We start from the raw sequence: 23491 nt of genomic DNA on the forward strand, positions 1-23491 counted from the left end.
TACTGCTTTCTTTGGCACGCAGTCGTCCACACAGTTGCTGATGAAGTCTGTGACGGTGGTGGCATACTCATTTAAGTTGGTCGCTGAGATCATATATATGGATTAGTCCACTGTCTCTAAGCAGTCACGTAAGAGCTCTTCTGTTTCCTCGGACTAGCACTGCATGACCTTCTTAGCTGGATTCTACCGCTTGAGTTTCTGCTTGTCTGCCGGGAGAAGGAGCACCGTCTTATGGCTGATTTCCCAAAGTGCGGTCGGGGGATGGAACGGTATGAGCCCTTGATTTTTGAGTAGCAGTGATCAAGAGTGTTGTCGCCCCTGGTGGGACAGCAGATGTGCTGGTGGAAGTTTGGCAGTACACTCTTGATGTTGGCCTTGTTGAAGTCTCCGGCCATGATGAACAAGGCCTCCGGGTGTTCTGTTTCGTAGTTGTTTATAACTGTATAGTTCGTCCAGCACTTTCCTCACTTCTGCCTGGGGTGGGATGTAGACCACTGTGATAATGGCTGAAGTGAACTCACGTGGAAGATAGTATGGGTGGCACTTCACGGTCAGGTATTCCAGGTCCAGGGAGCAGTAGGTTGCCAGGGTTGCCACATCCAAGCACCAGGAGGAGTTGATGAGGAGGCAAACCCCTCCACCCTTCGCTTTGCCTGATAACGCGGTGCGGCCCGTCCGGTGAATTGAGAAGCCTTCAGGTTGTGTGGCACGGTCCGGTGAGGCGGGGGTGAGCCATATCTCTGTGAAACAGAGCACACAGCAGTCTCTTACTTCCCTCTGAGAGGTAAGTCTGGAGTTAAGTTCATCCAGCTTGCTTTGATCGCTTGGATGTTTGCCAGGAGTATGCTGGGGAGAGGGATCTTGAAACCGCGTTGCTTCAGTCTAACCTGCAGACCACCGCGTTTCCCTCACTTCCTCCGTCGGCGGCTGCGGCTGGATGATCCTGGGATCCGATGGGAGAAGTCTGACCTTGTGGAAGGTAGGTGATTGTGTCTAGCGGGGTCCAGGGTGCTGGCGGGGACCAGGGCACTGGTTACGTTTCCGGGGTCGCACCTGGCAGGGTCCCGGGCGCTGGTTGAGGTAGAGTGGTTGCTAGGGGGGCATGTTTGCGATCCGGATGGGTTCCGGCGTTCTGCGGGCATGTGAATACCTTGCAGCGCGTTCGGGTCCTCGCAGCCAAACTAGTAAACTAATTTATACTCGAGAAAATGTCGTGACCAGTATATTTATGCCCCTGCAGTTTGGATGCAACCCGTCCTTGTACATGTCTCATCTGCTCTGGAAGAGATCCCAATGGTCCAGATAGCTGAAACCCTCCCTCCTACACCAGCTGTTTAGCCACGTATTTAGTTGTGCTATCTTCCTATTTCTAGCCTCACTGGCACGTGGCACAGGGAGTGGTCGTGTTTTTTTAACTTTCTACCTAACTCTCTGAAGTTCTGCTGCAGGACCTTGTTACTCTTCCTGCCTATGTCATTAGTACCAAGATGTACCACAACCCCTGGCTCTTTCAGAATGTCCCCTGCCCATTCAGAGACATCCTGGCACCAGGGAGGCAACATACCATCCTCTAGTCTCTTTCACGTCCACAGAGTGCCTTCCTGTGCCCCTGGCTATAGAGTCCCATATAACCAGTGCTGTTCTGCGCATTGACCCTCCCTGCTTAACAACAGAGCCAACCATGGTGCCATTGCTCTGGCTGCTGCTATTTTCCCCTGATAGGCCACCCACCCAACAGTATCCAAAATGGTATACTTGTTAGAGAGGGGGACAGTCACACAGCATTCCTGCACTGCCTGCGCCTTCTAGCAGTCACCCATCTATCCCTCTGCACCTTGGGTGTAACCACATTTCTAAAACTCCTGGATATGATGCTTTCCACCACCTGCATGCTCCTAGGTGCATCCAGCTGCTGCTCCAAATGATCTATGCGGTCTGTGAGGAGCTGCAATTGGGTGCACTTCCTGCAAATGTAATTGTCTGGAATGCTGGAAGCTTTTCGGACCTCTCACAAATTAAACATTTTACCCCTCTAACTGCCATTTCTAGAAATAATTAATAAATTAATTTAAAAATAAATACTTATTAAATTAAAATAAGTTACAGTTAACTATATGCTTACTAGCACTACATTTCTACTATAAATGTAAAATGCTAGCAATCTAAATATGAAGAGGAACCTGAGCAGCACATTCATTTTGATCACCTGTACCCTTCCCGCTAGCGAGAGTGGGAGCGAGTCCCATCTTTGTAGGCCCCTCTTCTCCTCCTCCACCAGTCTGGAGAGGTTCTACTTGTGGTGCCTCGTCCAGTTGAGAGCTATCTAAAATCCCCAGGTACCTGAACTTGGCCTGGGTTATCTTAAACGGTAACTCCTCCAGCTCCGCTCCTCCCCCTTGGGGGTTCACAGGGAAGAATTTGCTCTTCCCTGGGTTGAGTTTGTAACCTGAGAAGGCACCGGGCTCTTTAAGGAGTCACGTTATCTTTACCATGCTGGTTAGGGTCCGACACGTAGAGGAGCAGGTCACCTGCATAGAGTGACGCTCTGTGCTTCCTGCCCCCTCTTCGAATGCCCGTCCACCACTCTACCGATCTAAGAGCGATGGCCAGTGGTTCAATTGCCAGTGTGAACAGGAGCCGGCACAATGGGCACCCCTGCCTCGTTCCCCAATGCAGCTGAAAGCTCTTATAGCTGGTGGCGTTTGTCCACACACTCGCCATGGGAGTGCTGTACCGAGGTTTCACCCACGCGGAGAACCCATATCCAAACCGTTCAAGCATCTCCACGAGGTATCTCTAGTCTACAAGATCGAAGGGAGACTATCACTTTGGTGTCTCCTCCCCAGGTGGGGTCATTATTACATTCAGTTGGCGTCAGATGTGGTCTGATATTCCGCGATCACTTCTGGCAGGAAACTCCCCAGGTGCCTCGCCAGGACTTTTGCATTAATATTTAAGGTAGATACGGGTCTTCATGATGCACACTCTGTCTGGTGTTTGTCTTTTTGCAGGGGTTCAATGAGATTGATGCCTGTGCCAGCAATGCGGCGGGGCTCCCTTCGGCAATGAATCGTTAAACATTTCCTGCAAGTGCGGGGCCAATACTGTTGCAAATCCTTTGTAAAAGACGACCAGGAACCCTTCTGGTCCCGGTGCCTTTCCCGACTGCATGGAATTAATGCATTCTGTGATCTCATCCAGCCCCAGCAGTGTTTCAATCCCTTGTCTCCTTTTCCTCCACCACCATCTGTATTTTCAGTCTGTCGTGGAACAGTTTCATCTGAGTCCCCCTCTCGAGGCTCTGAGGTGTACAGGCCCCGGTAAAAGTTTTCAAAGGCCTTGTAGTAATTCCTGTTGTGGCTCTCTAATTCCTGTTGTGGCTCTCTCCCTCGGGTTGGATCTGTCCATCTTCCGGTCTTGCATGCAATTAAAGTCACCCTCCATGATGGGTCAGTGAGTGTCTCGGTCAGGGATTTCGGCCATAGTTTTCTTGACGAACTCTGCATCGTCCCAGTTCAGGTCCCCCTGACAATAACGATTGGCCCACTGGGTCCGTGGCTGTATTCATCGGAGTGAACGCTACTGTCCTGCCAACTAATATGGCCACCCCCCTTTCCCTGGTGTTGAAACACGCATGGAACATTTATGTCACCCATCCCTTCCTTACCCGCAGTCGGTCCCTCTCTCTTAGACTTAGAAAATCTCCTATAGGAAGGCCAAGTCCATCCTCAGGCTTTTGAGATGGGCAAGGCCTCTGGATCTTTTCAGCAATCCATTGCCTGTGCTGCGATCATTACCCTCTACTGCTATTTCCCAGAAACCTGTTGTCCTCCTCCTAGGTGTTGAAGTAGTACTCCTTACCCTGAAAGGTGACCCAAAGTTCAGTAGGGTAGAGCATGCCAAATTGCACCATGCTTTTGTACAGTGCAGATTTGGCCCTGTTTAATTCTGCCTGGCACTTGGCCAGGTCTGCTCCAATGTCCTGGTACAAGTGGACGGAATGTCCTTCCCACTTGCACGCCTTCACGTTTTTCACCCACCTCAGGGTCATCTCTTCATCCTGGGACCAGTGGAACCTTACAATCATCGCCCATGGTGGCTCCCTTACCTTAGGGCCCTGTCGAAGCGACCTATTGCCGCGGTCTCCCTATTGCCGCGGTCTCCCTTGGGGGCTTGGCGAAGCCCTCCTTGCTGACCAGCTTCTCGAGCATCACTACCACATACTCCATGGAGTTCCCTCCCTTCATGTGTTCCGGCACCCCATGATCTGCAGGTTTTGCCTATGTGATCGGTTCTCCTGGTCATCGATTTTCTCTTTCAGCCCTTTGTGTCTTGACTAGCCTCGCCTCCTCAGCATTGAGGGCTGTGATCTGATGCCCATGGTGCCATGGTGGCTTTCTCGATGTCTCGTGTTGGTGCCTCTTGTGCCTCAAGCCTTTGCTCCATTTTGCTCATGGCCTCCTTCATGGGGGCCATCGTGGCTTAAACTGCTGCCCCCGTGTCCGCCATGTGGTCTTCCTTCATCGCCTCTCTAAGCTTCTGGAGCTCGGGTGATGAAACCCATCATTTTCTCCATCAGCACCTAGGTCTGCGCTGGAAAGTCTGTGTGATGGTAAGTCTGTGGGACTGACTGTGGTCGGTTCCTTTCCGCCAGGTGAGCTCCCCTGCTCCAAGACTGAGGTATTCCTCTCCTCTCTGGATATTTTTCATTTGGATTACTGGTTCCTCGGCGCTTTAGGCGGCATTGCGATTGATGGGAGGATTTTTATTTCTTTTTTTAAAATTTTAGATACCCAATTATTTTTCTTTCCAATTAAGGGGCAATTTAGCGTGGTCAATCCATCTAACCTACGCACCTTTGTGTTGTGGGGGTGAAACCCATGCAGACATGGGGAGAATGTGGATTTTTTGTTCTTTTGGTGCTCGTTTGTTGGGGTTAAAGGGTCTTAACCATAGTTTCTCGACGAGAGCCACCTTTTGTGGACCGCTCAGCTCGTGGCCACCACGGGAAGCTGAAGTTAATAAATTATAATGAATCCTTCAATACATACCTTCCCATTAGTGAGCATATAAAATGCTGCTGACTGCCAATCTGATATCAGCAAATTCAGGAAGGAACCAGTCTGTGATTGGACCTGAGCACCTTTATAACATTTTTCAAATATCAGGTTTGGTGGGCTGTACTAAGTTTACAGGCCTGCTTGAAATCAAAGGTGCCAAAGCAGCGCTCTGGCAGCACTACACCACTGGGTATATTCTTTACACTGTAACTTGATCCATTTTTTGATTGCATGTTCATGAATATTTCTGTAGAAACCTGAAGAATTTTAAGTTAAACTTTCTTTCCTATATACAATGGGTTTGGATTGTACAAAAGGATTAATGTGATGATGAGTGTTGCACTGCTGTATTAACTTTCAATACATAATAAATTATTTGGTTGTTGAGATTCAAAACTGGATTTACATTTGATTTATGTTTTATATTAGAAAAGAATGTGCCAGGTATTCTAACCTATATTAAGATGCTGCTAATTGTCTTTATTGAATAGGACGGCCATGTTGAAGTAGCTCGGCTCCTTTTAGACAGTGGTGCACAAGTAAACATGCCAGCTGATTCTTTTGAGTCTCCATTGACTCTTGCTGCTTGTGGTGGTCATGTGGAGTTAGCAGCTTTGCTCATAGAAAGAGGAGCAAACCTAGAAGAAGTAAATGATGAAGGATATACACCATTAATGGAAGCTTCACGAGAAGGTCATGAGGAAATGGTAGCTTTGCTGCTTGCTCAGGGTATGAAATGTCCCTTGTATTTAACTTTACATAGAACAAGGATTCACTGATACGGCATTGCATTGGAACAATTGACTGTTTACTGACTATATTGTATGAATATAAATCTCTAGATATAACTTATTATTTTGATTTAGGATTATATGGAGTGTTTGAGTAGAGTAAATAAACACAGCTAAATCAATTCGGCTTCTAGTTTTCTTTTGCATTGAAAGGGACACTGATTTATGTGCTCTCCATTAACATCCCACCACCCTACTCTTCTCAGAAGATAGAATATTACAATCCGCGACGGCTGTTGTGCTAATGTACAAATTGACTGGTCACAAGGTTCTACGTTGCAGATTATGGCTGACCATGAATGAGGTGTCTCTTGTCTGTTTATCTTGGATGGTTTCAGACCGATTACTCAGTTGAAATAAGATTAGTTGAGGCTATTTCAAATAAAACAGACATTTTCACCATGTGTCTCAAGATCAAGAGCTGCTAAAGATCAAACATATCTTCAGATTGTTAAATAATTATATTTGAATTGAATGGCTTTACCTTCCCCTCAATATCTAGTACAGTGTTTATTCTGATTTCCTTGTAGAACAAAATAAACTGTATCATTCTGTGAATGAGATGGTTTTTAACTATTATAGGTACTGCAGTGGAAAGTAAGAAACATCTGACTTAGCCCGACATGGCAAAAATACTGCTCTATTGAAATAGACATTAATGGTTTTTATTTGTCTCATCTGAAATGTCACAAGTGGGTGAATGCCAATGATAAAGCATTTCAATGGGATCCCTTGGACTATGTCAGCAACTTTGGTTGTAATTCAGTTAACTTTTATTTGGTATCTGTGTAACTCAATGTATAACATATCAAGCTCCATAATAAAGTTGCCAAACAAAAGCTATTACCATACCAGTAATAAATAACTAAAAATGTAGTCTACTTGAGCAAACTCTTCATTAATTACGAATTGCTGCCTGGACTTCTTGTAGGAGCCAATATAAACGCACAGACAGAAGAAACCCAAGAGACGGCCCTGACTCTAGCTTGCTGTGGAGGCTTCTTGGAAGTTGCAGACTTTTTAATAAAGGCAGGAGCTGACATTGAATTGGGTTGCTCAACACCATTGATGGAGGCTGCTCAAGAAGGTCATCTTGAATTGGTCAAATATTTACTTGCAGCAGGTGTGTTCCTTTATTTTTACAGTGTCCACTGTCTATTATCCCAAATAAGGTTTTACTATTTTTCTTTGGATCCAGGAGAATTGTGTGGCAGCTAAGAAGTGGTCAGTGCAACTATGTGACATCATGAGCAGTATAGTGTGCATTATTGTCTCTCCACATAATCTAGTTGCACATAGTAATATGCACAATACAACCAGATGTTGTGGAGTAATGTCATTTGTTAAATCAAATTTCTGTTTTGAAATAGAAAATTAATTCAACTTTAATATCTGAATAATCTCAATGAGAGCCTTTAATGGTAAAGATTGATTAATTAGTACTTTTAGCCCCATCACCTATGCTGTAAACAGTCCACAAAATTATAGTGCATGAGTCAGCACTTAATCTGATTACTAATAATGCAGACAAAGTATCAACGTGCCTTTTTAATTTTTCCTGCTTTGTTTCTTTTTATTTGAGATGCTTATTTTGGCAATCTTTTGGGTTTTTGGATTTACTTTCCTTTTGCCAAATATGTAAGAACATTTAACTTCTACAGTTTTTTGATTAAAGGGAAATACAATGTTTAATCCAAACACTCTTTTAATTTGGGCACTGATTTTGGTAATTGCAAGTTCTGGGTTCACAGATGAAGAAGAATTATTTACAGCAAATTAATTATCTTTTAATCACTTTGGAACAAGCTTATTCATTAAAATAGTGTGTTTAACATGTTGAAACAATGTATTTTAATCATTGTTGGTGCTAACCAACTCTGGAAAATACCATTTGAGGGTTAGTGGATGGAGGACCATCCATTTCAAATATAAAGCCTTGAGTGTAGTATTTGAAGGTCTGTCAGATGTGGACCTCATTTGTGGAACCAAGCACTAAAATCCTTGCAGCTAAAATAGAAATTGCATTCTGCATTTATAAATGTTTCACTTAACTACTGCTTAAATTATTTTGTGCATTATAGCAATTTTCCATTTAAACATGTTACATTTCTAAATGTATTTACTGGATAACCTGACCAAATGTTTTAAACATACAAAATGTGTTTAGTATCACTTACGTTATATTTGAGATGTTAAAGAATTCTTGTCTTTATTAGGAGCAAATGTCCATGCCACTACAGCCACAGGAGATACAGCCTTAACATATGCCTGTGAAAATGGGCATACTGATGTTGCTGATGTTCTTTTACAAGCAGGAGCTGATTTGGTAAGAATTGTTATGTTCTGTGACAGTGCAGTTGGGTCAGACCAATAGAGATTATGCAAATATCATTGTTTGGTTGACTACAATTGATTTTTGAATTTAAGTCTTAACCCAAGGTTAAAAATATTTTTCAAATAAAATGTTTTTATTGCGAGGTAAAATTACAAGTGTACTAGGATCTGCATTGTGTGTAATTTTTTAAACGGGACTTTGAAATTTACACATTGAAATTGCACACCCACTGCAATTAGCGTTCTAGTTTTTGAACACTTTCATGAGGTTCCAAAAGCTTTCTTTCTTTTTTAGGAGCATGAATCTGAAGGTGGGAGGACACCTTTAATGAAAGCTGCAAGAGCTGGCCATTTGTGCACAGTACAGTTCCTCATCAGTAAAGGTGAGTCTTCATGTTTGTCTTGTAGGATGTTCTGAACTTTCCCCGCATGTAAACTTGCATGAGCCTAAAATTTAGTGATCTACGATAGTATGCAGTTTTTTTTGTTGCCTAACTGCACATTTCCCAGTCATTGGTTGATTTGCTGGATGAAGCTTGGGGCTTGTGGAGGACAGAGTACATGGGGCGCATATTGTAAGAATTTGGGGGTCAGGCCACAGAGCAGCTGAATTCAGGCATTGTGAAATGCCCAATTGCTATTGTTTTGAATGATTTAATCGACTTTTGGCTGGCCTAACACCCAGCAGCTGATTAAACTGGGAAACCTCAAACATATTGATCCCAAGTCACTCCCAAAGTCCCTGTAGCCAGTAACTGATGTGACTCTACCGTGTGAGTTTCCCCACTTTATGACCCCTTTCTGCCCTACTGTTGGGAGGGGTTACTGGGTTATGGGGATAGGGTGGAGGTGTGGGCTTAGGTAGGGTGCTCTTTCTAAGCACTGTAAATTCTGTGAATTCTATGATGATTCCATGACCCCACTAAGCCCCAAGGGTGAGAGACATTTCAATTTCTTGCGATGAATGTCGGCTGAGAGATCAGAACGCTCGAGGAGCATGTCTTGAAGCTAGATCTATCCAAATGCTCTTATTCATCCCCGATCCCATAAAAAAGAGCCATTGTTTTCTGTGAGCTTCAGAGAGGGGTTGCTGCTTTGAAGCACAGTTGCTGTAATGTGGTATCGACTGAAGCATGTGAAGCACATGTGGCTGCTAACAGTTGGTTGGGGGTGGCGAGAGAGAGAGAGTAGATGGCAGAAGATGAGAGTACAATAATGAAGTTACCCTAGCTGGAAAGGTATGGTGGGTGGATTGAGGGTGGTGGGAAGAGAGCTGGAATGGTAGTAAAGGGGAACAATTGGCTGGTGGCATGACCGTCTTTGATGAAGGAAGAAAGCTGCAGACAGAAAGGGGAGCCCAACAACAATGTTCCCTGTGGCATAGGGGGTTGGTGTGGAAGGGACCATGGTGGTTGGGGGAGGATGCAAGTTGGGCAATGGAAGGTAAGGGGAGCATATCAAAGATGTTCTGACTGGAGGATTGTGGTCCAGGATGAGTAGCATGGAAAGGGGGCGAACAGAATAGGAAGGCATGGATGGTAATGGAAAGCGGGTGGGATGACCCAAGGAAGATGGTATTGGGATGATATGAGGGGGATGAAATGAATGGGATGGGTATGGCATGAGAAGGACAGCATATGAATGGGAATTTAAAAAAAAGTGTTTTTATTGAAGATTTTCATTTATATTTATAACAGCGGGAAAAATAAATAAAAGCATATTACCAATATAATCTAAATACACAATTGTGACGAGCATACCTTAAAAGTATAAATAGGCTACCCCATTGTAGTAAAAATAATAGAAATTTGCTCCAAATAACTAAAACATAACACAGAAATATATATGGCAACATAAGTAAACATTTTACACCCTTCCACTCCCACTAACCACCATACGGTTAAGCCATACGCCTGTGTTGTACATTTCACCGGTGTGGTCTATGTTTTTGGATTGTGCCCGGTTCCGGTAATATTAAGGTTTAGGACCATGTAGTGTAGACCCCCCTCTCTGCTGTTCTCTGTGGAGAAGCAGAGAGTTCCAGTGCACTGTGGCGAGGCCCACAGAAGGTGATGAGGCCGCTTCAGGAAAACTTGCCCTTTGACGGGGGGGGTTTGCTGCTGTAGTGCTAGTACCCCATCCCCCTCAAAGCTGCGATAGGCTCAGCCCTGCGCATGAGGAGGTGGAGTTCACCCTATGCAGTGCTTTGATCCAGAGTCCTACCCCTATCTCCATGCCCATTTTTTCCCCTCATCTTGTGTCTCATCTAGAGGGGCCCTCATCTCTTCCAACATTCGTCCCTATATTTTGCAGATGGGGGCTGCAGCAGATATGTCACTACGTTTGAGATGGTGTCTGAGCTGGTTCCAGATCCTTAGTGTGGCCACTACCACTGGGCTGCTCTGGTATTTGGCTGGGGGGAATGGGGCCATGGGCAGTGCTCGGAAGGACGTTCCAATACAGGAAGTCTCCTCCATCTGCACCCATTCCGCCTCGGGTTCTCCCAGCCATACCAGCAGCCTTTCTGCATTTGCTGTCCTGTGGTAGAGTAGAAGATCTGGCAGCGCCAAGCCCTCATGCTCCGCCGCCTTTGTAAGACACTCTTGCAGATCCTGGGGTTTTTTCCAGCCCACACAAACGCCATAATTAACTTAATTACCTTGGTGAAGAAGGCTTTGGGGGTGAAGATCGGGAGGGATCTGAATAGGAAGAGGAACCTAGGCAGAACAATCGTTTTTATTGTCTGCACTCTTCCCGTTAGGGAGAGAGGGAGCGAGTCCCACCTCCTCAGGTTTCCCTTTACCACCTCCACTAGACTCAACAGATTCCACTTGTGGATCCGTGTCCAGTTGTTGGACTGTCTGGATCCCCAGGTATCAGAACTTGGTTTTGGCAGGTTTGAATTGCCAGGGTGAACAGCAGTGGGGATAACTGGCATCCCTGCCTAGTGTCTCTGTGTAGCCGGACATATTCAGAGCTGGTGGCGTTTGCCTGTTCACTCGTCATGGGAGCGCTGTATAGCAGTTTCACCCATGAGGTGAACCCTGGCCCAAACCATTCCAGAACCTCCATTCGATTCCTTTAAAGGCCTTCTCTGCGTCTAGGGAGATGACCCCACTTCTGGGGTCTCCTCCCCGGGTGGGGTCATAATCACGTTCAGCAGGTGTCTGATGTTTGCCATTGGCTGTCTTCCCTTGACAAACCCCATCTGGACAAACCCCATCTGATCTTCCGCGATTATTTCTGGCAAGCAACTCTTATATTCAATATTCAATGCCCCATCCTCCACTGCACTCATGGGAAGAAAATTCCAAAGACTAATGACTATGAAAGAAGAAATTTCATCTCATCTCTATCTTAAATGGAAGATCCCTTATTTTTAAACTGTGATCCACAAGAGGGTATGTTTCAACAAGATCTCTTGTTCTTCTAAATAGAGTGTAGGTCTAGGTCTACCCTGCTCAACCTTTTCTCATAAGACAACCTCTTCATCTCCGGAATTGGCGTAGTTAACTTTCTTTGAACTATTTGCTCTGCAAGTGTATCCTTTTAAATAAAGAGACCAAAACTGTACACAGTACTTCATAGAATCATAGAATTTACAGTGCAAAAGGAGGCCATTCGGCCTATCGAGTCTGCACTGGCCCTTGGAAAGAACACCCCACTGAAGCCCACACCTCCGCCCTATCCCCGTAACCCCACCTAACCTTTTTTGGGGACACTAAGGGCAATTTATCATGGCCAATCCACCTAACCTGCACATCTTTGGACTGTGGGAGGAAACCAGGGCACCCGGAGGAAACCCACGCAGACCTGGGGAGAACGTGAAGACTCCGTACAGACAGTGACCCAAGCCGAGAATCGAACCTGGGACCCTGGAGCTGTGAAGCAACTGTGCTAACCACTGTGCTACCGTGCTGGTCTCACTGATGCCCTGTACAGTTGTAGTAGGCTTCCATCCCCATGCCAACATTCCATTTATCTTCCTAATTATGTACTGTACCTGCATGCTAACTTTTTGTGATCATGTACAAGAGCATCCAGATCCCTTCATACTGCAGCGTTCTGTGTACTCTCTATTTAAATAATATTCTGCTTTGCTATTCTTCCAAAGTAGGTCAATCTCCTTCTACATTATATTCCATTTGTCAAATTTTTGCCCATTTACTTAACCTATCTGTATCTTTGCAAACTCCTCATATCTTTCTTACAACTTACTCTCCTACCGATCTTTCGTATGTCAGAAAATATAGCCACAGTGGTCAGTTCTTTCATCAAATTCATTAATTTGGATCATAAATAGTTGAGGCCCGAGTCATCTGGCACCACTCTAGTTACAGTTTGCCAATTTGAAAGTGACCAATTTATCATGACTCTGCTTCCTGGCAGTTAAACAATTTCTATTCACAGTAATGTATCACCCCCAACACCATGATACTTATCTAGTGTGGTATCCTTTTATATGGCACCTCGAATTGTAGTGTGATTTTCCTATTTGTATTATGATTTTCTAAGTCTGCTGCTGCTAGTTCCTTAGTAATGGATTCCAGCCAACGTTTTGAAGTAATTATACATTATCAAGCGTTATTCACCTCTAGTATAGTGGAGCTACTCGAGATATATGAACTGCTGAAGAGGGTATACAGATGCGGTTTTACCTTTCTCCATCCTGTCAGTCCCAGAATTTTTATTTTTTTAAAATTGAAAGTTGTTTTGGAGGATAGTTGTCGTATTAGAAGTTATTTCACTTCAACTGACTTGGTGTTTACGGTATTACTGGAATTGATGCAAAATATGTGCAGATTACACATGCAGTCAATGCACAGTTGTTCCACATCAACCAGCTTCTAACTTTGTCTTTGCAGGAGCAAACGTAAACAGGGCTACGGCCAACAATGATCACACAGTAGTCTCTTTAGCATGTGCTGGAGGGCATCTTGCTGTTGTTGAACTCCTTTTGGCACATGGGGCAGATCCTACACATCGATTAAAGGTATTTCAATTCTCCTTTACAAGATCCATTTTTATAAGACTAAACTGTACAGCGATCTGATGAAACAAATATCCTTTTATAAAATGTATTTTATGAAAAAGAGTTGGCTTATCTTTGTGTTTCTTAGGATGGTTCCACTATGCTCATTGAAGCTGCTAAAGGGGGGCATACAAATGTGGTTTCATACTTATTAGACTACCCAAACAACATCCTGCCTGTACCAGGATCAGATGTGGCTCAGCTCACACCACCATCACATGATCAGTCTCAGGTGAGTTTACCAATTACTTTCAACTTGCTGCACCTTAGTAAAATTTAAACCACCAACTTTTATTCAGACCGATATGAAAGCTAACTATTTGTTTTTTGAGCAGACACTAATAAAAACTGCCATTCTTGGAAAATGTTGGATTTTTTTTTCCTGATTTTATCTGTTTCATTTTAACAAACTATATGTTCCAAGTTCCATTCATAAAACTAATGCCCACATGAATCAAAGTTGCACACGATTTGGAAAATCACAAATTACAACAGTCACTTTGGATAAGACTGAAATTTTTATCTCCTATGTTGTCATTTTTAATATTGGCCATAGTCTGCATTACATTTATTTTGTAAAATTTATAGTATCAACGTTGAAAATACTATCCGGGATATTGGCATGAAGTTTCCGTCAAATGTGGTTTACAATTAAGTAGCCTCTGGGCTAGTCGTGCATGTTAGCAGAATTTGAATTTATTGTTCAGCTCTTTTAGTTTCCTAAACTCAGTAAAGTGATCAGTTTCGCTGAGATGCTACTGAAAGACTGAGTCCCATAACTGTTTTAATCAGTTAACTACCAGGTTTTCTTCTCAGAGTTTCAGATCCCTGTCTTCTCTCCCTCACACCACCTTATACACACACACACACCACCTTACACACACACACACACACCACCTTACACACACACACACACCACCTTGTACACACGCACACCACCTTACACACACACCACCTTACACACACACCACCTTACACACACACACCACCTCTCTCACACACCACCTCTCACACACTCTACCATACACACACACACCACCTCTCTCACACACCACCTCTCACACACTCTACCATACACACACACACCACCTCTCACACACACACACACACACACACACACACACACACACACACACTACCTCACACACACACACACACTACCTGACACACGCACCACCTCTCTCTCACGCGCCACCTCTCTCACACGCGCGCGCCAACTCGCGCACCACCTCTCTCACGTGCGCACCACCTCTCTCACGTGCGCACCACCTCTCTCGCGTGCGCACCACCTCTCTCGCGTGCGCACCACCTCTCTCGCGTGCGCACCACCTCTCTCGCGTGCGCACCACCTCTCTCGCGTGCGCACCACCTCTCTCGCGTGCGCACCACCTCTCTCGCGTGCGCACCACCTCTCTCGCGTGCGCACCACCTCTCTCGCGTGCGCACCACCTCTCTCGCGTGCGCACCACCTCTCTCGCGTGCGCACCACCTCTCTCGCGTGCGCACCACCTCGCTCGCGTGCGCACCACCTCGCTCGCGTGCGCACCACCTCGCTCGCGTGCGCACCACCTCGCTCGCGTGCGCACCACCTCGCTCGCGTGCGCACCACCTCGCTCGCGTGCGCACCACCTCGCTCGCGTGCGCACCACCTCGCTCGCGTGCGCACCACCTCGCTCGCGTGCGCACCACCTCGCTCGCGTGCGCACCACCTCGCTCGCGTGCGCACCACCTCGCTCGCGTGCGCACCACCTCGCTCGCGTGCGCACCACCTCGCTCGCGTGCGCACCACCTCGCTCGCGTGCGCACCACCTCGCTCGCGTGCGCACCACCTCGCTCGCGTGCGCACCACCTCGCTCGCGTGCGCACCACCTCGCTCGCGTGCGCACCACCTCGCTCGCGTGCGCACCACCTCGCTCGCGTGCGCACCACCTCGCTCGCGTGCGCACCACCTCGCTCGCGTGCGCACCACCTCGCTCGCGTGCGCACCACCTCGCTCGCGTGCGCACCACCTCGCTCGCGTGCGCACCACCTCGCTCGCGCGCGCACCACCTCGCTCGCGCGCGCACCACCTCGCTCGCGCGCGCACCACCTCGCTCGCGCGCGCACCACCTCGCTCGCGCGCGCACCACCTCGCTCGCGCGCGCACCACCTCGCTCGCGCGCGCACCACCTCGCTCGCGCGCGCACCACCTCGCTCGCGCGCGCACCACCTCGCTCACGCGCGCACCACCTCGCTCACGCGCGCACCACCTCGCGCACGCGCGCACCACCTCGCGCACGCGCGCACATACGTGCACACACACACACCACCTCTCTCACACACACGCACACACTCACCACCTCTCTCACACACACGCACACACGCACCACCTCTCTCACTCACACGCACACACGCACCACCTCTCTCTCTCACACGCACACACACGCACCACCTCTCTCTCTCACACACACACACACGCACCACCTCTCTCACCACCTCTCTCAACGTTAGTCCCCACATTGTCATTAGGCAACAGTAAAGTTTTTGCCTTGTATCCTCCTCACTGAATTTTCAACCCTATTTAACCCATTTCTTTAATTTCCAGGGTTTTAAAACCTCAATAAAAATATGTATTGTACAAACTCAAAAGACCTGAACTTTCAGTCACAAGTTTATCCAGACATTAAAATAGTTTGAGAGAATTGGGTTATGTGGAGAAACTGGGGAAGCTAGGATTGTTCTCCTGGGACTAAAAGAGGTTAAGAGGAGATAGAAACAGTTCTGATAAAGAAGGATAAAATGTTTACAACTGAACAGAGTTCAGTAACCCTACACCTGCTGGTTTAGCTCAGTGGGCTAGACAGCTGGTTTGTAATACAGAACAAGGCCAGCAGCGCGGGTTCAATTCCCATACCAGCTGAGAATTCTGAATTCTCCCTCTGTGTAACCAAACAGGCGCCGGAATGTGGCGACTCTGGGCTTTTCACAGTAACTTCATTGCAGTGGTAATGTAAGTCTACTTGTGACAGTAAAAGATTATTATTATCTAAACTGGAAAAAAGGTATAAGTGATGTGAAGGAAAACATTTTTGTGTAGAGAATTATGATCTGAAAGACACTACCTGAGAAGGTGGTACAAAGTGTTGGAAGATGTCATCAACAGTTCTATCAAGTGGCATTTGAATAGCAGTAACCTGCTTATGGATGCCCAAATTGCGTTCTGCCAGGCTCACTCAGCTTCTGACCTCATTAAACCCTTGGTTCAAAAGAGCTGAATTCAGGAGGTGAACTGAGAGTAACTGCTCTTGACATCAAGCAGCATTTGCCCGAGGGTGATATCAAGAAGCCCTAGCAAAACTGGTCAAAGGGGAATGGGGTAAACACTCAACTAGTTGGAATCATATCGAGCACATAGGAAGATGGTTGTGATTGTTGGAGCTCAATCATCTCCGTTCTAGGACATCTCTGTAGTAGTTCCTCAGAGTGGTATCTTAAGCCCAAGCACGTTCAACTGCTTCATCAAATGGAAGGGAAAGCAAAAGAACAGAGTATTATTTAAATAGAGAAAAACTGTAGAAAGCTGCAAAATAAAGGGACTTGGGGGATTTGTGCACAAAACATAGAAAACTAACACAGGTGCAACAGGTAATCAGGAAGGCTAATGGAATGTTGGCCCTTATTTCAAGTAGTTTGGGGTGTAAGAGTAGCAAAATCTTGCTGCAATTATACAAGATACTGGCAAGACCACACCTTGAGTACTGTGAGCAGTTGTGGCCCCCTTATTTAAGGAAAGATATTTTTTCATTGGCGGCAGTTCAGCAAAGGTTCACTAGGATGATCCCTGGTATGGAGGAATTGTATTGTGAGCAAAGTTTAAGCAGGTTGAGACTCCACTCATTGGAACTTAGATGAACGAGAGGTGATCTCTTTGAAACATATAGAACTCTTAAGGGACTTGACGGGGTAAATGCTATGGGGATGTTTTCCTTCATGAGAGAGTCTAGGACCAGAGGGCATAGCCTCAGAATAAAGGGTTGCCAATTTAAGACTGAGATGAGGAGGAATTTCTCCTCTGAGGGTTGGGAGTCTTTGGAAATCCTCGCCACAGATAGCTGTGGGGGCAGAGTTCTTGAGTATATTTATGGCTCGCAGAGAGTCGCCACGTGCCATCTTGAGTGAATGTTCTCAATGAGCGTAACAACAAAACCCAATCGTTGTAATTACTAGTGAACTTACGGGTGTCTCAGCAGGATGGATGACGAGTAATCCCCTTCCCACACTCTGAGCTGGTGAACTGTCTCACCCTGGCTGATATGTCAGCAGGTTGGATCACTGAATGAATCAGTTGGTGTTGAACAGGTTTTGTATTTATATGCAGCAAGATCTGGCAACATTCAGGCTTGGGCTGATATGTGGCGAGTAGCATTTGTTTCAGATCAGTGCCAGGCAATGACTATCTCCAACAAGAGAAAATCTAACCATCTCCCCATGACATTCAATGTTATAATCGCTGAAGCCATTAGCAGATTCCTGGGAGTTAGCATTGACCGGAGACTGAGCTGGACCAGCCATATAAATATTAGTGGCTACAAGAGCAAGTCAGTGACTCCCCAAAGCCTGTCCATCTACAAGGAACAAGCCAGGAGTGGGATGGAATACTTTCTATTTGCCTGAATGAATGCAGCACCAACAACACTCAGCTCGACATCATCCAGGAAAAAACAAACCTGTTTGATTGACACCCATCCACCACAATAAGCATTCACTCGCTCCGACACTGACGCACAGTGGCAGCAGTGTGCTCCGTCTGTAAGATACACTGCAGCAGCTCACCAAGGCGTCTTCGACAGCACTTTGCAAACCTGTGAGCTCTACTATTTGGAAGGACAAGGGCAGTAGATGCATGGAAAAACCAGCACCTGCAAGTTTCCTTCCAAGCCCCACACTACACTGACTTGGAGGTATATATCAGTTCCTTCATTGTCACTAGGTCAAATTCCTGGAGCTCTCTTCCAACTAGCACTGTGGATGTATCTACATCATTTGACCTGCAGCAGTTCAAGAAGGTGGCTCATTGCCACCTCAAGGGCAATTGGGGATGGGCACTGAAAATTATTGTCAATATCCTGTGCAAGAATGTAAAAAATCACTCTCATAACTTTCAAAAGGACTTGTAAGGAAAAGAAATGTAGGGCTATGGGAAAAGAGAAAGGGTAATAGCCTAACTGCGTAGCTCCACCAAAGTATTGCCAGGCTGTGTGACTGCCTTCTGAGCTGTGCTCTTTGACTCGGTGAATTGAAATGAAAATGCAACTTTCAACAATGAATAACAAAAGAAACTGGGTTCAATCACAAGATACATTACTCAGGTTGGCAAAAGGTGGAAAGTGGTGATCCACAAGGATTAGTGCTGGGACCATTATTGTTCATCATATCCATAAATGTTTTGGAACCGTAAATACAATTTCAAAATTTGCAGGTGTTACCAAATTGGGGGTTAATCCAGAAGTTTCAGTAGTGTAGATATAAAGAGGATATTTCCACTTGAGACTAAATATAAGAAAGCCACATGTAGGCCAGACCAGATAGGGATGGCAGATTTCCTTTCCGAAAGGATATTCTGAATCAAATGGGTAATCACAGTGGAGCAGGAGGTAATAGAGAATAGAATCTAAATAAAGGGATATTTAAAAAGTTAACATCGCTCCAAGTAAATGTTGCCTGGTTCAGATGGGATGCACCCGAGTTTGGTGAGGGATGTATAAGTTGAAATTGTGGAGGCTTTTGGCCACAATTTTCAAATTCTCTTGGGTATGAGAGCAGTGCCAAAGGACTGTATGATTTGTTCAAAAAAGGGCAGAGGAATAAATCTGGCAACTGCAGACCATTCAACTAATGTCAGTGGTGGGAAATAAACCAAAATTAAATGAATTGGGAAAATATTCCTAAATGATGGATACGTTGAAGCCAAATGGTATAAGGTTGATGAGGTACATAGACTAAAGGGTAATGTGGGAAATAAACAGTGAAAAACATTTAAACACTTAACACATTGAAAAATAAAAGCTCAGCAAGAAAGCTATCTGTGGCTCACTGAGAAAGTTAAAAAAGAATCTTAAAATGTTGCAAATCTGAGGACTGGGGGTGCTTTAGAAACCGAAGGGCCGCCAAAAGTTGATAAAAAGGAAAGAATAGAATGAGAGTAAATTGGTCAGAAATATGAAAACCGACCGTAAGAACATCTAACAGTATATAACAGGGAAGAGGTTAGCTAAAATAAACGTTGGTCCCTTGGAAGCAGGAACAGGAGAAATTATCGCAGGGGATAATGAAGGCAGAGGCATTGAGCAAATACTTTGTGTCTGTCTTCACAAAACAAGTTGTATACCAGAAATAAGGGTAACCTAGGGGCTAAAATGTGAGTAAATTCAGGTAATCAATATGAGCAGAGGGAAAAGTACTGAAAAAACTCAAGGGATGAAAATCTGACGAATCCCCATGACCTGATGGTCTACATCCTACAGTTCTAAAAGATTTGACTGCAAAGATAGTGGATTCAGGAGCTGTGATTTTGCAAAATTCCTTGGATTCAGGAACAGTCCCATCGGATTGGGAGTTGGTAAATAACACGGCTTTTCAAGAAAGGAGGGAGAGAAATAACAGAACTGCAAGCCTATTATTCTGACATCAGTCGTTGGGACAATGCTGGACTGTATTTTTAAGGAAGTTTTAATAATGCACTTAGAAAAGTATAGGATGATGAGAACAAGTCAACATGGCTTTACTTAAAGTAATATCCTGTTGGACAAACTTTTTGTAGAATTTACAGTGCAGAAGAGGCCATCGAGTCTGCACCGGCTCTTGGAAAGATCATCCTACCCAAGGTCCACACCTCCACCCTATCCCCATAACCCAGTAACCCCACCCAACACTAAGGGCAATTTTGGACACTAAGGACAATTTAGCATGGCCAATCCACCTAACCCGCACATCTTTGGACTGTGGGAGGAAACCGGAGCACCCGGGGAGGATGTGCAGACTCCGCACAGACAGTGACCCAAGCCGGAATCAAACCTGGGACCCTGGAGCTGTGAAGCAATTGTGCTATCCACAATGCTACCGTGCTGCCCTTATTAGAGTTTTTTTTTTAGGATGTAACTAGTAGCGAAAATAAAGGGGAAGCAGTCGATATAGAATACCTGCATTTCCAAAAGCCATTCAATAAGGTGCCACACAAAAGGTTAATAGGCAAAAAATGGCTCATGAATATGGGGGTAATATGGATAGAGGAGTGGACAATAAGATGGCAGATGGAGTGGAATGTAGAGAAGTGTAAGATTGGTCCTAATAGTAGAAATGCAGATTTTTCTTTTTAATAAGGTGCGAAACTTGTAAATGTTGATGTTCAAGGACACAGCATGCAGGTACAGCAAGCAATTGGGAAGCAAATGGTACGTTGGCCTTTATTGCAAGGGGATTGGAGTACAGGAATAAATAAATTTTGCTACAATTGTACAGGGCTTTGGCGAGACCAGATCTGGAATACTGTGTACAGTTTTGGTCTCCGTATTGAGGGTTCACTAAAATGGTCCCCGGGGTTAAGGATTGTCCGATGATGAGAGGCTGAGTAAATTCGATATATGTTCTTTGGAGTTCAGAAAAATGAGGAGAAATCTTATAACATGCAAGATTCTGAAGGGGATTGATAGGTTGGGAACTGAGAGATTGTGTCTTGGTTGGGGACCATAAAACACTGGACAGAGCCTGATAAGGGGTTGGTCATTTCGGACCGAGATGAGAAATTACTCACTCAGAGATTTGTGAATCTTGGAATTCTCTATCCCAAAGGATTGTGGATGCTCCATCATTGAATACACTTAAGGTTGGAATGGACAGATTTTTGGTTTAAAGCTGGAATAGACAGATATTTGGTGTCTGGGGGAATCGAGGGATATGGGAGCGGGTGCAAAAGTGGAGTTCAAGCACAAGGTCAGCCTTGATTGTATTGAATGGCAGGTCAGGCTTGACTGGTTGTATGGTCTGCTCCCTATTTCTTGTGCTCAAATCATGTTTGGCTAACATTGAGTTATTTGAGGTAGTGGAGAAAGTTGACGAAAGTGGTGTGGTTGAATAGTAGCCAGTGATCTCAGATTTAAGTTGAACCAGAGGAGAGATGTGAATTTTTTTTCCACTTAGTTGTTATGATGTGGAATGTAGTGCCTGAAGGGTGCTAGGAGCAGACTCAATAGTAACTCCAGGAAATTGGATAAATACTTGAAGGGAAAAAATTTGCAGGGCTAATGAGAAGGCTGGATCTCATTTATCAAAATTGAGGCCATGGTAAAGATTAAAATTTTATGTTGAATGGAATCATACATTTGTGACTATTTCTCTCTTCACCTGCAATTGAATTGTTGATTTTTTTTTCAGGTTCCCAGAGTACCAGTGCAAGCACTAGCAATGGTAGTTCCACCCCAGGAACCTGACCAATCTCCAGTAAATGTTGGAGCTACGCTTTCTGTCATTAATAAAGGTGAGTGTCTTTTGATTTGTTTTTTTTGATTGGTTGAGGGAAGAAGTTAATGTGCTTTTCTGTGGATTATAAATGCACAGTTTCCTTCTCAATTAGCATTCCTTAGGGGCCTGAGTATCAAAGAAACCACACTGAAGGAAGCATGAAGCAACATGTAGGAAATAAAATTTGTACCTAATCACTCCATTTGTTTTTATAAATTAAGCACATGGTCATATGAGGCAAGTTTAGTTTTCAATTTCTGTTTTTTGTTTTTTTGCTTGGTTTATCTAGGATTTGTTAAATGTAACGAGTTCAAATACTATTTGTGTTCCTTGAAAGTAAGATCTTCTGTCTATATCATGGTTTTGCGGACTTTTCATAGACTGTCACCTCGCTAACAGCGGAATAACCGATTTAGACAGATTTAATGTCTATTCCGAAAGCAGAGTTCTGGGGGTGAACATTTTCATGGCCGTGGAGATCAGTGTTAGAAAGTGCCAACTTATCTTGCCCTTTTGAGGTGAGGGAATAGGGAGTCATTTTTTTGTATGAGAAAGACATACCATTGATATTTTGATATGCAGTCATGATTTCTATTTGTACGAGTTTCGATTTGAAACCAAAAAGCTGTGAAGAATCTTAACATTACTCCTGTCTCTCTGAAACAGTTCTTAGGGCCTTATACCACATATTGGCTGCTTGGGTGGTCCATGGAGTAATCAAAATAGTGGTCTTGTGAGAAAAATGTAGTGCAGTTTTTAACTTCACATATAATTACAATGTTCTAAAACTGAGAAAATACTAATATTGCCATCCTAATTCGCCATAAGGCTTTCGATCTAGTGCCTCACACAACCCCCATGAGGAAGCTGGAAGCTATGAGTGTATGTGACTGCATCTTTAACTTTATCCAAGATGAGTCCTCCAAATTCAAGATTCGTAATAAAGGGTAATTAAGAGACTGGCCGACCTTTGTCTATTAAGGAAGAGTCCAGTATAATTACTATTGCCCATCTCAGGCAGTGTCATCATCAATGTTTTGTAAAATGACTGAGTGCCTTCCAGGCATTGCTAAAAAATATTAGTTTGCTTTTTGTGAACATGACCTCTTGTGATGTTTGTAAATTTATCTGGGGATATATTATGCTTTACTTAAACCATGTTGAACCATGGGTAAACCAGCACACTACATTTATAGATGTCTCTGAGAGCAGTATTATGACTTTGAGGTGTGGGCCCTATTTGCTATTTGATATAAATACTGGGCTCATATGGCAACTTAATCTGGACTATGAGAAGGAGTGTTGAACATTGATCTAATTTTTAATGACTTCCAAATCCCATTGCCAGTAAAGCTAATGGATGTCTTAAGTGTGTCCTGAAAGTTTGTTGTCATGCTTTCAAGCCCCTACGTGTGCAAAAGAAGCATTTCCTTGGTTCACTTGAGAGATCCAGATCCCGTGGGATGCATTTGTGAGATAAAGGGGACATAGTTACATGAAGGAGTTTCTGACCTACATTCAGTGCTTTGGAGGTGGAGTCGTTCTTATTTCAGACCGTGTCTCTGCCAAAACTGCTAAATGAATGCCTAGATTAAGCAGCTGATGAGGAAGCCTGGTACATAGTATTGGATTTAAATATCAACAACATCAAAATGGTATGCGTGTTGCCAGCTGTCCTAAATATTTACTTCCATATGCTGAAAGCAAGTGACTGTGGCTAAGGAGGAAACTGATGCACCTCCATCTTCAATAATCTCAATCCATTTGTTCAACCAAAC

General features: G+C 44.7%; 1 protein-coding gene across 7 annotated transcripts in view; it reads left to right on the top strand.

The window, feature by feature from the left end:
- The window catches only part of ankhd1 (ankyrin repeat and KH domain containing 1), a 253244-nt gene that overhangs the window by 131652 nt on the left and 98101 nt on the right, over positions 1-23491 (top strand). For all 7 annotated transcript variants that reach the window (XM_072512258.1, XM_072512260.1, XM_072512259.1 and 4 more), the window contains 7 exons: positions 5552-5789; positions 6783-6974; positions 8068-8177; positions 8481-8568; positions 13051-13178; positions 13306-13449; positions 21627-21729. In XM_072512258.1, coding sequence (XP_072368359.1) covers positions 5552-5789; positions 6783-6974; positions 8068-8177; positions 8481-8568; positions 13051-13178; positions 13306-13449; positions 21627-21729 — 1003 coding nt within the window. The remainder of the gene's footprint in view (positions 1-5551; positions 5790-6782; positions 6975-8067; positions 8178-8480; positions 8569-13050; positions 13179-13305; positions 13450-21626; positions 21730-23491) is intronic.

Source organism: Scyliorhinus torazame, chromosome 7 (assembly GCF_047496885.1).
Source record: "Scyliorhinus torazame isolate Kashiwa2021f chromosome 7, sScyTor2.1, whole genome shotgun sequence".
Lineage (NCBI taxonomy): Eukaryota > Metazoa > Chordata > Chondrichthyes > Carcharhiniformes > Scyliorhinidae > Scyliorhinus > Scyliorhinus torazame.